Here is a 25,469-nt window from a genome sequence, read left to right on the forward strand (position 1 = left end):
TTAAACCCAAATTAAAAAAAATTAAATCAAACTTTCTTTGTCTTTTGTGCCAGCATTGTTGAGATTTTAAAAATAAGCAATACAACGTCTGCAACGTTCTCATATCTTATAGAATGAACAATCAAATATATCGACACGGCTAATTCAGAGTAGGTTTGGAGAGAACTCAATAGTGTACCTATTGTGAGTTACAAACTGGGGAACTTGAATTTTCTGAACAGTAAAAGCCGGCCAATAAAAGACCCTCAAAGCCTTTGTGGCTAAAATTATTACCCATTATTTTATAAGCTGTTTCGAGTCCTCTGGCTTTAGATTAACCCCTTAATTTTGAAAACAATCTAGAAAGGAATCAATATAAAACAATTCCTAGCGTTGCCTCCCCAAAATGCTTTCACATTTCTTGTAAACCTTGTATGCAACCTGTCTTACCACTAGTTCCTCCCTTGAGGTCCTTGCAAGAGTTATTAAAAGCAATTTTTAAGAAAGTAACCTATGACTGTGTGCACACGGAGTGTTTGTTGTGTTTTATATTTGTTCCATCAGTAATGGCAGATGGAGAAAGATTTGGTAGCTCCAGTTTCTCCCGTCAGTACGTCAAAGTATACTTTGATAAGATGCTGAACCCCAAACTGCCCCTGTTCCAGTGATAGGTAAAAGCATTTTTAATTTGAATGCTGATTTGTCTATTTCAAGTCTCACCCTGAAGTAGTGATACAAAAAAGGGGACTTAAAAAAATCTTCCTGTGAATACTTATGTACGGAGGCTGCAGTTGATCTGTATTGAGCCTTTACATGTTTTCCTGTGGCTTAAGGGGTAACGTTCACTAAGTATGGAGACAGCATTCTATCTGAAGGGGAACAGATCCAGTGGTAGTGGTTCAGAAATGCAAGAATTGCAGCATTTCTGTGTGTCTGCGTGGCAGTCAAGTGATAGAAACATCACGCCATTCACTCAAGGTCTCCCGCACCCACTAGGAGCTCCCACCGGTTATCGCTTTGCTCCCTCTTCCACGGTGAACGACTTACTGCAGCATTCACAGCAGCTGTGTGCACCGCTGCTGCCTGTCGTCGCTTCTGTTGCCTCCCACGGAAGAGCTGAAAAAGACAACTCTTTGTGCCTCGAGTGCCAAGTGAATCTAGTTTCATTTTCAGTGACCTTACACACATGTTTGTGTTTCAACAACTCCACACAGTGTTTGCTATTCTCCAATGTGCGCTGCATGATGAGAAGTATTGGGTCACACCTCTTGGTGTTTTCAGGCCCATTTCCACAGTGTATAAAGTGAACGCCAAGCCATGCGGTTTGTCTTTACAAATATTTGTGAAAGAATGGGTCGTTTTAAAGAGGTCACCGAATTCGAGCCATGGATGGGGTGGATCAAGTGATATATCTCAGTCACAAAGTAGGAGACCACATAATGTTACAGAGCTGAGGTGCATAGTGTCCCAAACCTCCTCTGGCATTAACATCAGCACAAAAACCGTACGCCAAGAGCTTGGTAGTATGCGTTTCAATGGCCAGTCGACTCCTGTACAGTAGGTGTGATGTGGCCCAGGATTTTTGTCTCTTAGTGTCACAGTGTTTCAGTTTCATATCTAATGTGAACAGAGTCAAAACAAAAAGACAAAACAGTTTTAAGACGTGCAAATGAGGATCACATTTCAATAGACTGACCCAGAAGGTCAGCTTCTGAGGGAAAAAAACAACCACTTTAACTAGATGCACAAAAAAGACCCTGTTTTATAAGACTGCTATCTAAGGAGACCAAAGGTGGAACTTAAAGAAAATAAACAGTTACACAATCATTTTCACTCCAACATCTCAGTAGCACCAGTAGCATTTTTGATCAGCAACATTTCTTGAGAGACGTTTTGATTTGTTTGTGTATTCATCGCGCACTCTGGCGGGATTGGCGTAAATTGTTAGGCAGGGGCAACTTCCATTCACTCAGAAGCCATTAATGTGTAAACTAATATTTAGAGCTACAGGTGTGTTTTGCTTTCCTACCCTATCATGAATGACTGTTCACTTATTCTGATTGACTCTCAAGCGTTCCCGCTGGGTAATCAAGCATTCTTAACATCCGTAAACACTTTGAATATTCCAGAGGATGATGGGAAGGAAAAGGACGGGGAGGAAAGCTCTAGCCAATCTTATGTAATGGCTATGTTAAAAATTTATTTTTGATTGGCTAATGGACAAAAAAATATAAGTCATATGATGGGGAAACATCAGATATCGCTTTGGCTCTTGCTCACTTCTTTAAATAATCTCTGGTAGTATTCTTTAAACTGAAAACAAAACAGAAATCCATCACCAAAGTGACAGTTGGCATTTTGTGTGTCCATCTTAATCAAGGAGAAGATGCAATCACAAACACAAAATAACTTGTTTTCCTTTTCTTGTGCCCGCAAGGACTCATCTGACTTTGTAAAGAACTGTGCTACAGCATGCACAAACCTTTCTGATGCTCAGAGGACAACACAACAGCGCTTATGTATTTGACTCTTTAGCACAATTGCTGTGTGAATAAGAGATCTGCTGGGATTTTCCTCATCCTCTTTAATTCTGTTCCCTCCCCTATCTGTCCTGGTACAGACACCTCGTTCAAGGTATAAGCAGTCTCAGTCTCACACACACCACAGGCAGGCACGTGCACGGATGCAGAGGCGCAAGCACGTACGCACACAGCCGCGACGCAGCTCCTTGATAAGTGAATCAACAGATGGACAGCAGTATTGTGGGTAAGTGCTGCTGGGTAAGTGGTGCAATCTCCCACAATGAATGGGAGCCAGTAGGAGTTCCAGCTCTCGTCGAGGCCCACTTTTCTCTGCACTCCCTCTTAATTTGGCCCGGTACTGACACAGAACCTATCCTACGGGACCAGATCTGGCAGCCTCTTTCTCTCTGCTCAGCTGTCCTCTTCTTATTAGGTTGAGCTTGAGCAAGCCTAAGTTTCAATAACATGTATGTCCATGCAATCCCTTCTCGCTCTGCTCACACTGGTCTTTTTTGCTCTCATCTTCTTCCACGGTTTGTCCCCTCACAGAAGTGCAAAGCTCTGTGTTGCGTTGATCCCATGAGGGTAGGTTCTGCTAAAAACTGATATACTGCTTTTTTGGGGGGAGACATGCACCAGTTACGCACACTGCAACAGATCTGCCAGCATCCTCAAACTCCACCCCTTAGATATAATTCACAGTGAACTCTTCTGCTTCAAGAGCTCCACACTCTTTTCCTCAGTCTCTCCGTACTGTCCACCTCCGGAGTCATGTTGCGTTCCAGATACCTCAGAAGTCTGATGTCGGAACAGGATTTGTTTTGGCCTTTAGCATGGTGGAGCCATTATTACTAACAGTACGGGCCAACTAAAGATGGCACCTTAAGGCTTAGAGGTGTCCACAGTGTGTCCTCTCTCCATCCCATCACTACCAGCTGCTCACTACAGTTTTTCCTTCCTACTTTTACCAAGTGGATCCTTATAGGGGTCATTGTTGGGCATTTTCTCTGTACTATTGTGGGGTCTTTATCTTACAATAAAGCGCCTTGAGGTGACTGTTGTTGTGATTTAGCACTGTGTAAATAAAATTGAATTGTTCATGTAGCATAGCCTGAAGATGAGCTGCAACCCCTTAAAGGATGATTCTGGAAAAGAAACATCATCTCATCAAAAAATTATCTCTTTTTCCCCCAATTTTTACAATCTGCTGTGAGAAAATAGCAACGAGCAACTTGCTTTTTAACTCGGTGCAGAAGGATGAAAAAACAAAGTCGTGTTTGCTCTTATCATCAACAGCAGGGAACTCACAAAAGGGATGAGTAAGTGTTTTTTTTTCTTAAATCAAGGCACCGGCTTTTGTGCGATATTGTAACTTTCTTTTTGTTTTACATTTCATTGTTGAAAGCGGAACCAATTTCCTACATCGCTACTTTGCCAATAACTTTAATTAATTTAATTTGAATGCATTTTTTAATAATACTAATATTTTAAGAGTGAATAACAAGACAGTGGAGCAGCAGAGCACATACAGCACATTGGGATTTTTGTTTGCAGCAGCCAGAGAGCAATCAGTAGAAACACCGATCAAGCTGGTTCTTTGCAGTGAAAGGGAAATTCATTTGGACAAACTTGTGGGAATCTCTTGCTGTCTCAACACAAAGAACTTGTTGCATCAGTATTTCTTAACCTTCTAGTATCAAGATGCCCCTCGTGTGTGATTCTGAAGAGACAAACTCAAATCCGAGTAGTGTCATACACCTCTCCATACGGCACTTCTCTCCACGTCCTTCACTGTCTAACTCCGCTCTCTTGTCCTCCGTCCTCGCCACCTTATTTGACCTCTTCTTTTGTTGCCTGTGTTTTTTCTTTCGCCCCAGCCATCTGGTCATCCCCCAAAGCACACATCTTCTTCAAGCATGGCAGGATCTCTTTCCACCTGAGCGCCTCCCTCTTTCCACACTCGAATTGTTCCCTCCCCATATTATTGCCCCCAGTCCATCAGTGGACCGAAGATTGGTGTTGGGGAAAGAAAAAAAAAAAAAAACATGGTACAGTCAGGGGACAGGGCTACTGTGGAGAAATGTCCTGCCCTCAGCTTTATGTCTCTGTAATTAAATAAACGTGATAGAAATGTTTTGCTCCGCTTGGAAATAAGCGGCCTGTCTCCAACTCTGAAGAAATAACACATCAGATAATAAGATTCAGTGGTTCTGTGTCACCTTGAGTTTCAATAATACTAATTTATTCAAGAGTCCTCAGACAGCTGTGTGCATGTAGAGTCATTATAGGAGCTTGTATGAGGACTGTGTGGTAAACAAGACTACATAGATAACTCCCTCTCATCTGCTCCCTCTCTTTTCTTCATTCTCCAATCTCATTTGCCCCTCTTTTTTCATTTTTTTCTTCCTCTGCAGCTAACTGTGCCTCCACCCCCCACCCCGTCACCCACCCACTCCCCCTTCCTGCTGCAGGGAACCATGCATCCCATCTCCAGTTCACTGGTCAAACACACACAGTGTGCCGCCCTCATTCCCTTCCATAATCAGGACAGTCGCTAGTGCTACAGGGATGTTACATTTCTGATGCATCACTTGAGATGCCTGGCCTGGAATGCTCGTTCAGAGGGATATGTGGTGTCCTGTAGGCACGCACGGCTAATTCATAAAAAAGAAAAAAGGAAAAAAAACAACCTTTTTTCTCTTTTGTGGCCCACAAGCCAGGGTCTTGCACTGCCTTGGGACAGTGTGCGGTGCAGAGGGTTGCAGCAAAGGGTAAATGTCATTGCTGATTGTATCGTTTTAGCTGTTTTCCATTTTTCCACATTCTCACTTTCTCTCTTTGGCTTCGTTCTTTCTTCTCTCAGCCAGTTGTCCTCCATTTCCTGCCTGTGTCTGGATCTCCTTCTGCCTCTGGTCCCCCCACTCGCACCCCCCACTGTCGCCTGCCTACATCAGGACCAGTCAGTCCTGCTCTGAAAAAGGGATGCTGTCACAGGGAGATAGCTTGTAAGTGCCCTGGGGAATTGCATCGAGTCTTGTCATATAGAGATGTGAAGTGCCTCAAACCGTTAACACAAATGGTAGAGCCGGATTCAAGAACTACTCAACTGCAGTGGTGCTGCGAAACGTTAAAAGGAAGCTGTTACTAGTCCTGCTGAATCAACGTCTCCAATCTATTTAGACTTCACATGATCTGCTGGGCTAAATGACACCAGTGCACACACTGAAAAAAAGAAAGTATGCGGTATAAACACTCACACGCTTCAATACAGCTGTAGTGGGTATTCGAACAGGGCTATATTTTTTACATTACTGATATGTGACTCGTAATGATGTCAAACAATCATGCTGCTGTTTAACAAGGCTCTGTACTGTGTGGTCGAGAGCTGAGTCCTGTGAAAACACAAGCTAAAGAAAATGGCAATACGACTACAGGAAAACAGTAAAAAAACAACAACATGATAATAACACAGAAAACACCAGAGAATACAGAATCAATCAGTATACCTCAGTGATACCGTGCCTTTATAACTTCGGTAAAAGTACCGAAGGAGTTTCTGGCTGCTGAGAAGTGATTCTATGCATAAAGGTATGATCCTTTTGCACAAAACTGTGGTAGTAATTTGCATATTTTTTAAATGTATATGCAATTTGCAGGGGAGGGGGAAAAAAGGACTTCGAGGCGTTATAAAAGATAGCATGCTGACATTAAGTCAGCATGCTTGCTAATTCTCAAGGATACGCTGAATGTAAAGAGGAACGCTGGGAATCCCCTTTGCTAAATATACCTCCTCTGCCGTGTAGGAAGCAGCTATACATGTGTCCTGAAGCATGTATGTGAGTGTTAGTCTGGTGGAGTGCATGATGGATGATACAGGGATGAAGATCCCAGCCTACGGATACTTTTTCACCCTTACCCTTGAGCCCACCCACCTAGAGATCTGTCTTGAAGACAAGCAAACACACACACATATACATGAAAATCAGTATGGAAAGTATTTTCCTTCACCTTGGTAAAAGACATAATAAATAATGTAAATATACATATTTTTAGTATAATAAATATATATAACAAACTTGAACAAATAACTCCAAAACCACCAATGAACAGTTTCTCTCATGTGGTGCAACAGAGGGCTTTTGAAAAGCACACTAGCTGTTTCATATTGTAAGCATGTGTTACATCATGGTGCTCTTTATTATGTCTGAATAAATGAGTATAAGGTCCCAGTACTGGCCTCTCTGGGTGCAATTCTAGTTTGTATGTTTTGTTCTTTTTTCGTGACATTTGGTTTATTGCTAGTAATGATTTTTGGTGTCTACCACCTGTGAACATGCTAGTCGGTATAACTGGGAAAAATACCTTTCGCTAAAAGAACTTCAGAGATTGTCAATAGAAAATTGTACTTAGTAGTCAGTATAATCTTTTAATAATATAAGTTTGCATATGGTAGTGATAGGATGTGCGATCCTTAATAGTCTGCAAAGGCTTTGTGTGCATTCCAGAGTGCTCTGGCATTCACACCCACATCCTGGGAGCATGGGAGAGGTCGTACCTTGTCTTATTGTTTTATGGTAGGATAAACGTAGCTATGTCAAGTTTTAGTCTAAGTGCTTAGATGAACTGTTGGACTTCCAGACCAGCAGGTTTAGGGAAGTCGGTTATGGGGTCACACACTGACTCCATACCTACACCCACACACACACACACACATATACACATCCACATTCCAATGTAAGGAACAAACACCCACTGATGTATAAAATAAAGACCAGGGTAGTCTCAGAGCTGCGAGTCCCTGAGCCCTCACTCTTGTACGAGAGCTCTGGTGGCTGCCCTTGCTAGCAAGTGAACCTGTGTGTTTCTCCTCTCTGATTCTCAGCTGAAGAAGTGTTTTAGAATACATCTCTTGACAGAGATGTTTATCGTACAGCTCTCAGTTAACAAAATGGTCTCAACGTAACTGATCTCACAGTTTTCAGTTTCAGTTTTCAGTTTTATTTGTCATATGCAAGTTAGCACAGGGTCAACATTGCAATGAAATGTGTTTGACGAGCAGCAGTCACTCAGCAGCATGATACAGTAGAAGAAAATATAATAAAATATAATAAAATAATAAAAAAAATAGAAAAATAGTAAGGAGCAAAATATTAAAGAGACATGGTAAAAGAGAAAAGATGACTAAATATATATGTATCTATAAATATAAATATATGTACACTAGTGATTAAATAAGAAAATATGACGGGAGGGCAGATGGGATATTGCACAGGAATGAGCAGCAGAAAATTACAGTATTGCACTTTTAAATATAAATATCAATAACAATAAAGTGGAGTGACCAGTGCAGATTAAACAGAGTACTTGTGAAGCTGCAGGTAGCTTCTGAGTGCGTCCTGTGGACTGTGTTGTGTGTGTTTAAGTGTTGTGGTTGAGGTGTCGTATGGCTTGGTGGTAAAAACTGTTTTTAAGTCTTGCAGTCCGAGCAGACAGACTCCTATAACGTCTGCCAGAGTCACAGTGCCATTTATGCTACAGGCTGCCATTATTGTTTTGAAAACTGTTTTGAACACTGTCATCACCATATCCCACGGCTTCATCTGAACAAATATTGTTCGGCCAAAGATGTATTATGATAAATTAATTTGAGAGTGATAGGGAGTACTACTGACAATAACTTGTCTCCTGTCTCCCTGTGCTTTCTTTCTTCTTTTCTTGCCACACGACGGCAGACGGCAGCTCCTCTCTGAGCCTGGTTCCACTAGAGGTTCCTTCATGTTAAAAGTGGGTTTTTCCTTCCCACCATGACAAAGTGCTTGTGCTTTGTAAATTGAATTGAAATGAACTGAGATTGAGCTCACATTACAATAAAATGCTGTTCTCAAGCAATCATATTAAACTGTCCAACTGATGCTCCCTGTCGCATTCTTGTGTTGTGTCTCCTGTATAATTATACACAGCGTTTAAGCAACTGTCACAAACTGACTGTCAAACCTAATCGGAATCTGTGTGTTCATGCACTGTTCTGTAAACGGCATTTAAAGATTCATATATCACACTTTCGTCACGTTAAGCTGCACCGAAGTGCGTCGTAAGGCAAATTCCTGACAGAAAATGGCTGTGTGCGTTTTATTGTATCTATAAAGTGTACACCACTGCAAACTGTAAAAACCCTGTGGATTTCCTATTTGTATGACACCTTAATAACAGCCACACACAAAAAGGCAACTGTCCAGTAACCTTAATGTTCAAATAAGCATTTATATCTATCAAAGTGATGTCTGACTGGCTGCCTGCAATCTTGGTTGTGCAACTTCTTAGCAAAGAACGTTTGTATTGTATTACAGCGTTCTCACAGAAGGATGATATCTGACCTAAAAAACAGTAGGTCCGAACAAGACACAGCCAGCTGTTCGGTGTTGTTATCTCAGACACAGGATTAAAATATCAGGAAATGTATCTCAGTTCATTTACATGACTGTTTCAAATATTGGCTAATTTATCTAATTAAATAAAAGTAGTTAAATACGAAAGTGATGGCTTTGATTTCAAGCATTTTTAAATAGGAAAACTAATACTAAAAAATAATAATGTACTAGTACTAATATTAAAAAATAGGACTCTGTGACAACTATATGAAACAGATTATGTTAATATGGTGTTACTGCAACAACCATGCTAAAAAAAAAATCACTCATACATTTAAAATATGAATGATTAATTCTTATTTACTCAAAGTGGTGCTTATCATTTGGGCACAGATAAAGCAGGTATCGGGTTTTCTCCCTGTCAAATAATGTTTTAAAAAGAACTGAGCCAACGTCATTTCTAAGTCGAGCTCAGGTCCCGTTTATGGTCTGCATCCGAAGCCTTTGTGCCTTCGTTAATAACGCCTGACACATTAAAGCTTCAACTGCTGCGACTCAGAATGAAACAGTGAGCTGTGAAACTGACCAGGGGACCGGAGTCACTCAGGTTAAATCCGGAGTCCACGCACGTAGCATCACTAAGGTTCATTAACTATTGCTATATTTCCTCGTTTTTCTCTGCAGCCTTTCACCCATCAGCTCCCTCTCCTCTCCACCTGCCATCTTGGTGATATAGTCCTGTACTTGTGAGCATGGCCGGTGAACAAACCTCAAGGGACTCAATGACTCTCAACTCCATCTCCTTCTGACAGATATTTTCTGGTCCTACCATCATGCTTTTCTTTGAACACAGAACAACACACTGGGCTGAGAAGCACCGTGCGGGTCAAACAGACATACACTGCGTACACAGAGGACCTGGCCTGCGCATGCGGTGATGTCTTTATTATTGTGGCGATGCCATCTGCTCATTGTGATGCAGAGTATGGGAGCAGGAGGTTGCACGAGAGTGCTGTTCTTATGTTTAATGCGCTGGACATTTCTAAAGTTCAGATAACATTGTAGTGGCGGAGCTGGACGATTGGACAAGTTGCCGAGCATCTCTGGGAAAATCAGTTTGATAGCACTCAAGCGATACATGCAGAAATCTCACTTTGCCTGGCCCTGTCCACTGCATGTCATTTCCTTGACACATGCAATTAAGGACTATCTGTGGAAGCAGATAACAGAACTAAACCCTTGGCCCTCGCTTCACCTTGACAGCCATGCTCTGAGATAATGGCCCATTACATTGAACAAATAACAATCCCCTCTCTCTCAGGCTTGTGTAGTCTACCATTTGCTGCAATGCAGAGGCAAGAGGAGTGCTACAGGACTTGTCTTATCCTTTCAAAGATGATCGTTCCTTTCACCTTCAGAAGGATGTCACCGCTGTACAGAGCGAGGACAGCTGCTAAACGCTGACCCTTTTGAGGCTGCCGGTGTGCATTTTTAAGGAGGATTCAGCCAAGTGTGAAACATGTAAGGCTTATGATATTCTGTAATTGGATTTCCCAGAAAGCTGGTGACAAAGTCCCTCACATACCACTAATCCTCCCAATCAGCACTGCGGGACTAAAGCATGCCCTTCCTCGCAAATGAATATGGAGGAAGAGAATGGTGGATGATCGTAGAAGAAGACTGGTGTGGACTGCACTACAGGGATGGAGAGCCGCCAAAGGTGTGCCAGCACTTGACTTTCAACAAGAACGCTGGGGTTTGATTTACATGTGGGACCCTTTTAGAAACTTAAGTTGCTACACGGTGAAATAAACCCATCCACAACAGTAAACATGCTGGAAAATGTATATCTCCAGACTAGCGGCTGCTAGAATTTGCTTAATTTTGACACTACTGGTTGTAATAAGCTTCTCACACAATCGACCTATAGGGTCATTCTTTGTGGGAGAGCAGTCTCTGATAAAATGGGCAGATTGGCTCTGCTGAATTGCAGGAAACAGCTCACCTAAGGACTGCCTTTAAGAAAAGAAGACATAAGAAAAAACCTCTTAGCTCCATCAAAGAGATTAAAGGAATGGGATAAGAAGATGCCTCTAAATTATTCGACTTGACTACAGGAGAGCTGGGCTTGCCTGAGTAAAGATTTGTGGTGATATTTCAGGTATAGAGTGCTGCACCCAACTGACTTGTTTTGAATTCTATTCACCACAGCGGGAAAAATACCTGGCAGCCGCAAACCTCTCCTGTTCCTGCTATCATTTGGATGGATTGTTAAAAAAACAAAAGAAAAATAAGAGTAAACTTCGTGGATATCTGGCAGGCACACATAGTTTTCCATCAGTGTCAAAATGCTCCCTTTCCCCCCTCTGACCTCACGTATACCCCAGTTCCGTCTGTGCCTCACAAACCAGTGTGTGTTTGTCATTTTCTCTTTTCCTCATCTGCAAGACTGAACAGCAAGAAGTCTTGAAAGTCTCATGCTGCTGTTAGAGTGAACACCGTCTGATTTTAATGTTTCTGACTGGTTGTTTCCATCCTTTAGGGGGATTTCGGATGCCTGTTTTTCGTGTACAGTCAGAGTTATATGCACCTGCAAAGCCAAGAGTGTGCTGCCTAGGGAAACTGAGACGGGATGACTATCTGCCAATCTCACGAGGTCTGCTTACCGTGCATGTAAACTAAGCCTTTGCCCCTGGTGACACTAATCAAATTTCATATTGCAATCCATATCCTATGACGGCGGAACAATCCAAGTCGAGCCATGAAGGATTTCCATTGTGAAGCTTGATTACAGAGTACAGAGAATTTTAAAACAGCACCTCTCTGAGCCCATTCTCCCCGAGCCTTTTGTCTTTCAGTGAAGAATAATAGAATAAGTCAATGAGGACAGGAGATGGGACCAGTTGTTTAGCCTTGAAGGCATCACTTAAAGACTTCCCTCTCCTTTTCAGCCTTGGTGCCGGCATAGTTAAGTATGTAGAGTCCAACACCACTTTTCATCTTATTAGTGCCCTTCCTGAGATGGTGCTCCGTCCCTGAATGATAAAGCTAGGGGGAAGTAGGGGAGAGGCTGAAATGGAAAACGGAGAGCTATGTAAGGGAATAAGTTGTAATCCCCTTATATTCTGGGGCCTCGGCATGCACACTTTTCTAAAAACCAATTTCCCCACAAATACAAATAAAGATTTTTGGTAAGTGGCTTCACTTGAGATCCACTTCGTATAGCGGGCAAGAAGGTTCTCTTTTCTCATTTGATGAAAAGACCTCCTATTTTTTATTCTCAGTGGACTCGTCATTGTCTGGATGTGCTGGGCACACATACCAATTAAAAGACTTAATAGCAGTCTGATATATTGCCTGATATAGTCGCCATGCTACAATGTAATCAAGTCATAATAAGCCACAGGTATTAAAATATCTCTTTTTATCCCGACAAAGACGCTCTGTAATAGATTCATTTTATGAGACTAAGAGACTGGAGAAAGCAAAATACTATCCGCTATATTTTTTGAGACATAGATAAATGGATAAGGCTTATATAGGGCTGTGTACAAACCCCGCAAACAGGCCAACTTCCAGAAAATAAATAAACACTCAATGGTTTGCTAATCTCTTAAATCTTATATTTAACTGAAAATACCACAAATTAGTTATTTTGAGTTCTTCTCAAATTGGATGACAACAGGTGTCCATGCCTGTCACCCAGTGAAAACATCTGGGACATCATTAAAACAAATATTACAACAAACGCAGCCTCGAGCAGCCGAGCATTTGAAATCGTATATCAAGCAAGAATGTAAAAAGACTGTTGTTATTACTGTTACTATTAGCTTATTTTGTCCCTTCTTTTATTTGATCACTGGCTGAATATAGTTATACAGCAGTTCTTTCCACATTATACACACTACACGTCTTCTTATATCTCTACTATCCCCTTATTCCAATGATTGTTGGAACATGGTGGATAGTAGATTGATTTCCAGTTTGTGTTGTTCTTATATGTATCTTGTCCATGTCCTGGATATGTCAATATCAATAGCTTATTTGTTAATAAAATTATAATAATTATTATAATAATAGAGGGATGTTGCAGAAATGGTAAATATAAAAACATCCAGTGGTTTGCTAATCACCTAAACCCTGTATTTAATTGAAAATACCACAAAGTGAGAATTTCTTCTTTCTAGCTGTCCAGACATGTCACCCAATGACAAGATCTGAGGCTTCATGAAACAAATAGCATAACAAATCAGATCTTGTGCAGTTAAGTGGTTGAAATCATATATCAAGCAAGATAAAACTACAGCAGTCGATCGATGGTGTTGTGATGCAACGCAATTATAAACACGTGCCTGCATAAAGGTTTTATTGTTTCGGTGCTCAAACCGGTGGACCAATAAACCATCTGCTGTGAGAGCGCTCAGGATGCCACGAGCCACAGCTTGTGCTGGCTTTTACTCACACGGAGATCTTAGGATGGTTCAGTAATACTCCGAATGAACAGTCTGAAGCTGGTGAATGAACTCCCTGCATAGATTTAAAAAAAAGGAAAAACCTGCAGTGCCAAACAACACTGTGCGTCAGACCTAAAGCTCTAACTCGGCCTAACAGTGATGTTCCTCAGCATTAAGTTTGGGTCAGTTTGAAGCAGAAATGACGCTTGCTCTCAATGCATGTTTGGATTCCATCATGAAATCAAATGGAAGCAGTTCAAGAAAGATAATCAGAGGACAGTGTGAAACTAGCAGGAATGCTGAAAGCGCTGCAGTGCTGCCTGAGGAGATTACCTTGAAGGGATACAAGTCAAATTCAAGTCAGGCTTTTTTCTCAGATCACTTTTCGGTCATACCTCCAAAAAGCTGGTTGCACCTTTTTACTGAGATGCTGAGAACCCATTTACTTTTTTGCAATAGCAGCTTTGCAAACAAAGGACAGCCTTGATAGCTGTTTTTGCATGTTGCTCATTTCTGCTTTCTCTCGGTTTTGTTGGCACTTGACTGACTGGCCCAGTGGACCAACTTTTAGCAATGCGGCTGAGCTCCAAGATATCAGCATTCACAAAATTATTCTAGGTATAGCTAATGTCACAGGTGGCTTGAAACTACAACTAAAAACTCTTTATCATTCTTTTAAATACACAATGATTGATACCACAATTTTCTGACCTAAATTTCATAATAACATTTTATTAAATTCAGAATTTGAGTCCCCATTGCAGGATTTGGTTAACCCCTCGTGCAACAAGAGGCTTCATTAATCCTAAATATTTCATTCACTTACATGGTGTCCTAGGGCTAAAAAGCTTTACTCAGAGACAAACCGCAGAAATTGGGAGTGAAATGTTCACTGACTTTTCACAAACTTTGGCCACATGAGAGCAATTTCCAAACTTAAGCTTCTTTACGCATAAAAGACCCAAAGTCTATCCCCTTACAGCTTAGTGATGGTGCATGTACAGTAGCAGCACTAGCAGCACTACAATGGGCAGAAGGAAAATAGAATGAACAAAGTCCTGAGAAGAAAGCAAAGGCGCATAAAGCGAGCCTGATGAGAAATGCGCGCCCTTGACACACTGGAGAAATACATGTTATTCAGTCTTACTCTCCATTTCCAGCAGAAATAGAAAGGTGCTATTCGGCATCCACCCTTTAAACATATTGTACATTCCTTTACACAAAGTTAATTTCAAAAGTCCTACTTTTGGCTCCTCTTCAAATCGCCGCCATCGCAGTTCTGCTAGAAAGCGGGTGCGGCTCATCCGCAGAGATGTATAAAATCTCACATATCAGCTGACAGCATATTCCAAACACTCAACTTCAGCGTACAAGTGGGAGCTTCTGTGTCAGCGATTGAGAATCCAGTTCACACCACTTGCATGTGCACAACCCAGCGTGCGCTAACACCGTTGCTGGTCACTTCATCTTTCCATCTACTGTGCCTCTCTCGTCCACTGTTCCCTTCTTTCACAAACATGGCTAATCCACTGAACTCGTTCATGTCCTTTTTCCATCACATTCTAACACTGTCAGGGCTGCAAAGGGCACCGGCTTCTGTGAGAAGCTTTCCATTCAGGCCTCTGGAATAGATTCACTCCAAACGGCCTTTTCATTCTGCAGCTGCGATGGATTAGCTCTGTCATGGGTCCAGATGAAGTTTGCTTCCCTGATCTGCAGGCCACACTGCGCCACATAAAGCCACACAACCAGGATTTTTTTTTTATGGAGGGAGGGGGTGGGGTTGAAAAATAGCAATTAAGGAATGGCACTGACGGCTACCGAATAGTTGATGGTAGAATGATAGAACACTTCAATATTTCACAGCACAGTTATGCATGGACACACTAACATGGACAGCGGCCTGGGAGCTACCGCCCACAGGTTTTACGTATCCATGTGTGAAATGGCAAGAGCCACACAACAGCACTCTCCGAATTAACTGTTGGAGAGAGAAAGAGAGGAGGGTCATGGTTGAAAGAGCACATCATGTTCACTTAATTCTCACTCATGGGTATAGTGAGCTCTAAGGATGGGAGAATACCAGTAGGAAATATGTAAAGCACAACCACACCGCCGTGCTGCTTTTAAACATTTTTGCCTGATGCGCGTTTTCCCAACACAAGATGGAGAAAATGATGGACAGCCACCTTCATCAGCACCAATCTCTGCTTTATAGTTACCCAGGACAGATTCAAAGAATCGTACCCACGCTTGTTTTGTTATTCATTCTTCTCCTCACAGCGCTTGTGTAGATTTAAACACTCTGAAATAAATCGGTGCTTTTTTTGTAATGGTGGCAGCATTCGATCCAACTAAAGCGATCACAGCCATGCAGATTTTGCTCCTCATCTCCTGCCAGAAGATCTTCTTGTTTGATTGTCATTAGCACTTCCATCACACCAGCTGACCCCCCCCCTCTCTCTCTCTCTCTGACACTGCTAGGGGTTTTGTTCTGCAACTGTTGCCGTAATTGGCTGTAAATCTGCAAAGGTGTTGGTCTGCATTATGTCGTTGACTGTGTAAGATGTGTTTAATATTAACCACATTCACGGCACAGTGAGTGTTACTCGCATTTTTTTCTCTTTTTTCTACCACTGCAAGGAATATGCTAATAATTTTATTTCCTTCTCCTCCTCCTCTCCTTCAGCATGTATGAGTGCTCATCCACTAGTTTCACAAGGTTATGATGCTTCAGTGGCCCAGCGACTGTGAACTGTCACAAGCAATCAGTTATGATGGAGCCCTTGTTTCTGCACAGACATGCCGCTTTGGCAGGGCTCTGCTAGCGACTGCCTCTTTTGAAACAGGCCAGAAACGTGCGGATCAATCTGCTCAGTCGGCAGACGGAGAGCTGGAAGCCCCATCGCACTGTGATCCAATATTTACTCATTGGGAGAGTACATCGTGACACTCCCTGTTGGTGTTTTGAATTCAACACAACAGTGACGTCCTCCTCATTTTAGATTGTCTTTAGCACACACATACACAAATAAAACTGAGTGCAACACACATGCAGAGGAACGTCAAAACAAGCTGATGGTTTAAACCAAGTGTTTTGGTATGTTTAGACAGCACCAACGGTGTCAATGAACGAGGTTCTTGAGGTTCTTGAAAGATCATAAAAGCATTTTAGTCAAACGCTGTCTGACCTTGGTTAGGACAATGCAGTCCGCAGCTCCTTCTGAAGAAGACCAGAGAGTTCTCTTTCTTTCCCTTAAGACTCGGTGAAGCCAAACCAATGCAGAAACTTCCAATGAAGCACGATGCGGATGTGCTATTCCAGCTCAAGCAGGGGGATTACTGATCCAGTGATTACGGGTATTGTCAGGGAGTCTAGTGAATAGCCAATAGCTAGCTGAGTGTGACTGCAATAGCTGCAAGAACATAACTGTAATGGGCTTTGTGGAAGAGATTAAATATATATTAAGACATGGAGATAGAAATGAGAAAGACAGAGAGGGAGAATAAAAGTTTCAAAAAAAAGAAAAATGCTGACTACAGTGTTACAGATCTTTACAAGTGACAAGGTTTGAAAATGCGCCTCCTTTTCTTTTCTTTAATCTACTCCTCCCTTGGCTTTTCACATCTGCTCCATGCAGGTAAATGACATTTTGAAATGAAATATAATCTCTGCCACAAACAACATTGCCCACTCTCCTCGAGAAGTTTTGCTCACTGAGCTAACAAAATGGAAAACAGCCGTCACACGGAGCTAGACTGCTGGCACACACATCCCCGATGCACCTGATATAAGCCGTTTGTAAAAAAAAAAAAAGAAAAAAAAGAGAAAAGAAAGAGAAAAAACAACAGCAACAACAAAAAAACTGTAGCTTTCTCCCTGTTGGTTTTGACTTAAAATGCACAGCATTTAGACGCCATTCCTCGTCGGGAACAGTGTTTCCTTCACAGCAGCGAATTTGTTTAATGGACCACTAAGATTTTGCGTGTCTCCTCCTGTGTGGTTCCTGCAGTGTTTATTGCCGTCTTTTATGTGGTCAGCCAGCTCCTCTTGTTCATCAGAGGGCAGCGTTGATATCATCTTCAATAAAGGAACGCAGACTTGGCCTGTCGTTGTTGACTTATAGTTCAGAAACTACACCATTATTTGAGTTGTGGTGAACTGATGTGTGAAGCAGAGATGGGCCTGTCTTGCTGGTTTTTTCAAAGCCCACAATCACTGACTCACTCACAATATAAAAGCATCAGTTATCACATTAAAACAATGGAAATTCTAATCATTCTGTTTGGCTATCTTAGCAAATGCCATCTGCTGACAATGATATCTTCAGTGTGCCATGACATTTCATCTATAACCATTTCCCCCTTATCACTTACAATTTATGATATTTGCCCAAGAAAACTGAGCAGATACATAAAGGAAATCAATAGACAATTCAAAGACACCAACACTCGCCAGATGGTCTGAGTACTTTGAAAAAAAAAAAAACCCATAAAGACTGATGACTGTCAGAAGCTGGAGAAATCTTTAAAAGCAGCAACACAAATGTTTGATGCAATCATAGGATATGCTGATTTCAAAAATCAAAAAACTCTTTCCTTACACTGACTTATAGTTTTCGTACTTCACAGCTGCTGAAAGTGGCCAAATGCCCGGCGTTTGTGAAAGATAAATGGAGATTTGAAGCCACCGCGGTGGCAAGGGAGGAAATCTGTTGTTTTAACAAACAACATCTGCCAGCTACATTGATTCCAAGACAAATAACACCCCGACAGCAGCACTTCTCCTCAGGTTGGGTTTAAGAAGATCTTTTGAAATTCTGATTAAAAATTCATTGTGTTGAAACTGCCTTGGAGTGTGTTCTGTGTTTTTGTATTTTGAATCTCATTACTGTTTCAGCTATGCGCCCGACTTAATAAAATACAGCGAAGGGCATCTAATGACCAGCAAATTAGGTCAAAATAATGTTCCCTTCGGAGATTTGGCCTTTGGAATTTTTCCAGCTCTTTTTTTTGTGTTGGCTTTACCAGGAAGCCTCATATGACTGTGGCAAACAGTAGCAGTGGCTGAAATCATGCCAGGAGTATTTCAAGAAAACGGCAAGAAATTCAGGATAACTCATTAGAATTGTATCAGCAGTAACATTAAGCATGAGATGCAGTGTGCTGCTAAACTAGCAGTTATTTCTGTAGCACTTGTGTTAACAATTACTTATGATTCCAAAGTAGCTCTTAAAAGACAATAATGATAATAACACATTAAAAAATGTTACAAATTGTGACCTAATTGGACACAGTCGCCATCAACAAGGATTGGTCAGCCAGCTCCTCTTGTTCATCAGAGGGCAGTGTTGATATCATCTTCAATAAAGGAGCGCAGGATTGGTAAATAATTTAAGCCCCATATGGGATTCAAAGTGGCATCAAGACAACAAATTTCAGGTTTCTCTATCACTTCATCTTAGTTACCGAATGTATTTTGCTAATCGAGTTGACGAGAGCTTGTTATGTTAATGGCGATATGAGTGGTGTTTTTCTGTTTTCATCCACTCACTTGACCCCTGTTCACAATCGAAACGAGATCACGAGCTCGTAGCTAAATTATGCGAGTGCACTGCTGACTCAAGATGCAGCACAGAACTGAACTGAACACTGCAGCCATCAATGTTCCAGTTGTCCAGTTGTTTGAGTCAGTCTCACACAAATAGCTGACATAACTATCGGATCAGAGCATCCCTAACTCGATAACTTGTCATCTATCTTTAAACTCAGGTTTGTTTGTTTTTGTTTAAATTTACATTTTAAGTGTGTTATTTGAAAACAGGGCTGTCAGTCACCCTCTTCTGCTGACATCCTGCTCCCCTCCCAGAGGCTTTGCAGCTCTCCAAGCATGTAACCTCATCCGTGGCCATTTCTGTAGCACTCATTTGACTTAGGCCCATATCAAGCCATCCAAACAGGCCTCTGAGACAGCCCCGGCCTGCTGGCCTCAAATTCACATCACTGTAGCGTGGCTTATGTTAGCCTCAGAGGATTTTGCACAGTCACTGTGCTTATGAAATACACGTTTTAGCTAAATTTGGGGGATTATTTTTATTTTTGCAAAACGTCGTAGTCTGCATATATAATAAAACTATGTCTTTTCTCAAATTCTCTTCTTTTGCACCAAAATCATGGAGCAAGCCCACCATATTTTGACCCTGACCTTTATTTTTGATGAATGATGAAGTGTGTCAAGAGGCATTCGGCACAAAACACTAAAATTTACCCAGAAACAAATATTAAGGTCCAGACCAGACTTGTAGTGTTTAAGGGTGTTTGCACGTCTCTACATACATGCATACACAAACGTGTATAAGCACATGGCTCGTACATCCACAAACAAACCCCCATCTGTGCTTTCAACACAGCTGGACTATGATGGCATGTCCTGGTACAACCTCCCCCCTCCATAGCCTAAAGAGCTCTCCCTCTCTCTGCCTTGGTTATACACTCACACACACACAAACACACTTAGCAACCTTAAAAAACATCCTTACTTATATTCTTTTTTCCTCTTGCTTTTTCTCACTGCAGTCTTTTGTCTCTATCCCTCCTCCCCCCCCCTCAGCTTCCCTCTCCCTCTTTCAGCTGCCATGTTTCCCTCGTCACACCTTTCAAACTGAGTTACAGCCTGCGAGAACAAGAACCGTGGCACCTCTACAATCACCTGAGGAGCTTCTCTCGGCCATACCCTGTCTCTCTCAGACCAAGCACTGCAAAAAAACATGTCTCCCTGTCGCTTTGTTTACCGTCCATTCACACCACCAACACCACCTCCACAACAAACCCCCAAAAGCTAAAGTATATGAAAAGATTTAGTAAGGGCTCTTTCAGTGTGTGCTCCGCAACATATGTCATTTGTCACATGTGCTCGGTCACAGAGCAGGCCGCTGGTGTAAAGAGACCGTTGGTGTTTCTCAGCAACATGTGCAGATGTAAAGGTTAAAGGTAAAGGTTAGTAAAGATGATTTTTCGAATGAAGTGTCTAGACAAATATTAGGCATTGCTTTCTGGAGTACTCATGATGGTGCTCATCAGTGATGCTGATATTCCCACCTCGGTGTAAATACAAGCATCTGCTGGAGTTTTTCCTCGCGGCCATTAAATTAAATGTGCCTTAATAGGCTTCTCGCACGTTCCGATGCTTACAGTATTCCCACGTACGATCGCCAGAGATCGTCTTGCATTACATCCAATCTAACACCAAGTCAGAGTGCAACACATACACAATGTGCAACATGCAGAGCTGTGTTGAAGATATTTGTTAGATATTTATAGCAAACGTGCTTTTCCTGAAATCTCAAACTATCCCTTTCCTCTCGCCTTCTTTCTCTTTACAGTGACACTGTGCACCTTGCAGGTACTCTCTTGTCCTTCTTCCTATTCTTGTAACTAGAAAAAAAGACAAATGCAGTCAAAATGTCCAGTTTTACCAGTGTTCTTTTCCACACTCTCGGAGTGAAACGGTTTTATCTGTGGCTGACAATGGCGGGAGAAGGTGGGTGAACGGTGGCGCCAGAAAAGCATCTGCTACAAGGTTTAAGGAGCTGCAGGATTCAATAAAAGAAGGGTAGGACCATGTAAAAAAAGGCTGGCAGAGGGGACACACACCATTAGCTTAATGACAGAATGAGGAATGAGGAATAGCGAGATGAGATTCAAAAGCCAACCAGTGCAAAATTTGCCTTTAACAGGAATCAAGGCGAGTAATCTAATAAGTAGCGTGGCAAGGAGAGGCAGAGAGGGCTTGATGTTTTTCCCCCCTCCGCCTCAGGTAAAGGAAGAAGAAGAAGGGTAAACAGCAGAGAAAAGGATAGTGGTGCCATTAAGTTGGCTAGCCGTGACCATCAGGAGCATTAATGCTGTCTGCTGTGCTTTCTTCAAACTGGTACCCTTTGCTTTGAACTACTCCTGCCTTCTTTGTGGGTATTCCTGACTCCTAGCTTCCATGGCTATTATGGATCCCTCCACTGGTAATTACACATTTCGCAATTTCTGATGTCACTTCAAAGCAACAACAGTCTTGCCACGAAAGCACACACCGAGTCGCTGAAGTACAAAGCAAAGCCTCGAGGATTATTGAAGCCACGCATTGTTTTTTTCTTTTCTTTTCTGATGGCCACTAATTCAATTAACAGCACATGCTAACAGCTTCAAACCAGCTTGAAAGAAATGGTTCCGAAACAAGAGCAGGCTTTCTTGGATTTCTGTGCTTGGTTTCTGAAAGGCTCAGCAGCTAAACTGAAGTTTAATTTGAATTTGTGCACGCCTTCTAGTTGCTCTCCCAGTATTGCATTATGTGTTAAAGGATGCGCAGCAAATGAGGGGGCGTGATCTTTATGATGAGTCAGAGTGGAGAGCTTTGGCACTGGCTGTCCCAGACCAAAGAGGGAACGCTCACTAAAGCAATATCAAATGTGAAACTGCAGAGAAAAACAAAAAGAAGCCAGATCTCATCTTAATCAAAGCACTGGAGCTTGTTTCAAAACACTCCCTGAACCCTACTTTTGTAAAACCGCGTCTGTTCATAGAGTAGATGTGTGCTGCTGCTGACAAAGGTCTGAGTCATTCACATGGGGCTATTGATGACAAAGGAGAATCTGAATGTCCACTAAATAATTGTGACAGCTTGCAGAACAAACAGCAGTGCTGACAAAAGTAAAACCCAGAGCACAAGAGCTCCACAATCACTAGAGGCAAAATCTCTTAGGCCTAGAAGTCAGCAGATAAGTGATATTTAATAACCGTCATCTCTACTTTGTTCAGTACATCGGTAGAGACAATCGGAGGTGCTTGTGGACTGTTGTGAGCTCAGCATGAGCTGTCTGCGGTTTGCGAGCTCAGCTTGACAAGAGACTCAGGGCACTCGCTCGACAAAGGCATCAGATCGTGCATTGATTTTGCAATTAAGAAGACTTTTTGTGTGTTAAGCGCGCAACTTTTTTTTTTTAATATGATGTAGCAGGTAAGCACTCTGCCAGAGAACGAGTTATCAAACATGCATTTTAAAGCACCACACTGTGACATTGATGATTGCCCATCTTTTTGTTTGCATCATGAAAGGTTTAGAGTTTTCTCATCTGAAGTTTAAGGCAGGGTTGAGACAGTGCTCTTGATGGAGACGCAGAGACACGGCAGCAGGAAATGGGGTCACGTCTCCCACAGGATCCCCTTCCTTTTGCTAAAACTCTGTCTGCCCCCAAATTTAATTAGATTCTGATATCAAGCCTTCCTCTCCTATGCTTCCCTTCCTCTTCAACACGCGTGAAATTGCATGGCACTATCTATTATTTATTCACTCTCATTTGCTTATTGTTTCTTATGGATGCCTTTGTTAAGGCACTTGCAGCTCTGCTGCCTGTGATAGGATGCTCTGCTTCATCTCCCTCACTGCTCAGACCCACCTCCTCTGCAGGTCTGAGCCCAACTCATTTGCTGGCGTTGGTTGGGGAGCTATGGATTTTTTTCCCCTTTCACCCAATGACAGCACGGTGAGGTGCTATGAGGGCTGAGTGCTAATGAGCTGACTCTGCAATGCTGGGGGAGATGCACTGTAACACAGGGGGGAGTCAGAGGACGGAGCAGGCGGAGGCGCTCTGGCACAGGGAGAGTCAGAGGGGCCGTTATGAGCGTGCCACAGAGGGGTTACAGGGACACAACCTCACCATCCAGACAGAGCTGCGTGCCCACAAAGTCAGCCATTCAGCCTAAACTGAACTCCTCCTCTGAAATGACATAACAAAATGGCTCTCCGGAGCCTGTTTCTTCCAGTTTTGTTCGTGTTGAATCTGTGTTTCTGCTTATTTCAAGAAACTGCAGCTAAAAGGATTACAAAAACAGGTTATTTACTACATCAGCAACTAAGCAAAGTTACACCAGTTGCACAAGAGAAGTCTGATAACCAAATAATAAGACAAAACATCATTTGTGTGATGAAATTAAAGGCATTCACACTACTTGCTATAACAAAGACGCTGAAAATCTATAAACTCCATGAAATTGGACTACAGATGTGAACTCCTCCAGGGCTGAGCCCCTGGTTTGTGCAACTGGCAGCATGTTTACTGCATGTTGCCAAGGGAACTTCTTTTACAATGTGGGATTCATACCAGCTCACGTAAAACTCATGCAGGAGTGCCATAAATGTACTAACACTGCGTGCTCCCTAACTGTAGCCGATGTCGTTAAAAATGTGAAAGACACATTTAAATGTTGGAGAAATTTCTAGAAAATTCAGGATATATTGAAAGAAAAAAACATGATTTTATTAGAACAAAGATTTTTGCGAGAAAACGTCCTAATTTTATTCCCCGCTGTGACTTTAAGAATCACAGTGAAGTGAGAAGAACTTGTCTTGTTTCCTCCTGCAGATGCTGTAACATCTATAAGCTCGTGAATAATCGCGGTCACTTTTCGAGCACAGAAACACATTAAAAAAAGAAAAAGAAAAAAAGCAGACTTACAGGCATGGGTGACCGAGAAGCTGTTGGACGACTCGAGGTTGTCGACATTGTAGTTGAGGTGGAAAGGCTTTTCCGTGGTGTTCTGGTTGGTGTTGTAGAGTTGGACAGCGAACCTGAACGCGCTGTGCTCCTGCACCGTGGAACGCATGAACAGTCCCCCTGGAAGAGATGAAAACCCGAGATCAGGCAAAGCGCTCACACACGACCGCCAGCTCTGACCGGCATTTTAAGGAGTGAGGGAGAACTCCGTGTAGTGATTTAAAACACGCAGCTGTTATTTAAAAGAATACGAATTTTTATGTTTATTTTTTTTTAACCCGCGCGCTTCTCTGTAACTCTTCGGACAACGCAGATGAACCGCCAGTGTCACGTATATCTTATGTTTAATAAAAACCCTAAAGATGACAGTGACACAGTCAGTGGTGGCTTTAATGTATTTTTTTTTTAAAATTCAGTGGATTTCAGCCTGCAACATATGAGAAATCAAGTTGGTCTCTTATCATTGCGCAGAGCTCCGCGCGCCGTATCCTCTTTAAAACGCAATCTTGCAGTTCAAATGTCCGTTAAAAACAAAAATCACAAATCTGCAGCCGTGTAACAACAAAACACTTACCGATATTTATCTGATTGGGAAATCCAGCGAATGAGCGGTCAAAGAGCCACAGTAGAAAGAAAACCACGCGCTGTGCCATTTTCTCCGACCTGTCTGTTCAACTCCTTAAAAGGCTCTGCCTAAGAAAATTCATATGTTCTGGATTGAAAGCCGGGCGCAAAAGAAAATCCAGCGGATAGATGATGGTCGCTCACAGTGCACCAATTCATTCATTGAGGTGCTGCCCAGCTGCAGAGCATTTTTTTGCAACTAAAGAAAGAGAGGGGGAACCGAGTGAGCAAGAAGGATAGAGAGGGAGAGAGGGAGGAGGGGTGGGGGTGGTGGGGGAAAGAAGGAGCTGATCTGGACTCCGATTGGATCCGCCAATGTTGGTCAAACTTGATCTGATGTTAAATTTAAAAAAAAAAAAAAAACCTCAGCCCGCAAGCGACGACAAGTTATAAGAGCAGCACTTGCGATATTAGCCTGCTGTGGGATGAATCAATTAAAGGAGAAAAAATAAAATAATAATAAAAAGAAAAACACTGCAATCTCAGGTGGCCGATGATTCCGTACAGCCCGGCCGCTTCCAGCTGTGGTAGTTGCTGCATTTCAAGGCTCGATGAAGACGCTGGATTTGCACCATATGATTCAACCGGCGGGTTTTTTCTGTTTCCACGTTTGTGGCATATCTAAAAAGTTTGTGTGCAAGAAATTCCGCTATCACTGTATCGATCCACTGTCGAGAAAACAACACTTTGAAGGCTACGTGTGATAAATACTTGTAGGACACCCAGAGCGCCCTGGGTACGCAGAGCCAACAGAACTGTCCGTGGTCCTGAAAACGTCCAAAAAACAAGTCTAAAAGAAAGCAAAAAACATGCATACTGCAGTGTTTCTATTGACCTCACCTGAAAATATAAACATGCAAAATACATATTCGGCTTTCTTTGACAACTTGGGGATAATCCAATATCAGACAGCCATCAACAAACTCGTGTTATTTACTTTAAGTTGTACTCCTCTATTGAAACATCTATCACCCCTGT

The 25,469-nt window shown here is 42.2% G+C and overlaps 1 protein-coding gene across 6 annotated transcripts in view; it reads right to left on the bottom strand.

Annotated features, from left to right (window-relative positions):
* LOC146677448 (glutamate receptor 3) overlaps positions 1 to 24,696 on the bottom strand; it is a 110,782-nt gene extending 86,086 nt beyond the window's left edge. For all 6 annotated transcript variants that reach the window (XR_014913738.1, XR_014913737.1, XM_085422334.1 and 3 more), the window contains exons 1-2: positions 24,442 to 24,696; positions 23,829 to 23,987 (exon numbers count right to left, since the gene is read on the bottom strand). Coding sequence is in view for 4 of the 6 variants with exons in the window: in XM_085422334.1 (XP_085278460.1) it covers positions 23,829 to 23,987; positions 24,442 to 24,520 (238 nt within the window). In the remaining 2 variants the exon portion in view is untranslated. The remainder of the gene's footprint in view (positions 1 to 23,828; positions 23,988 to 24,441) is intronic.
* Between the last annotated feature and the right edge of the window lie 773 nt (positions 24,697 to 25,469).

This window comes from Rhamphochromis longiceps, linkage group LG2 (assembly GCF_057381845.1).
Source record: "Rhamphochromis longiceps isolate RC_006_pf linkage group LG2, R_longiceps_female_GT1.1, whole genome shotgun sequence".
Taxonomy (NCBI): Eukaryota; Metazoa; Chordata; class Actinopteri; order Cichliformes; family Cichlidae; genus Rhamphochromis; species Rhamphochromis longiceps.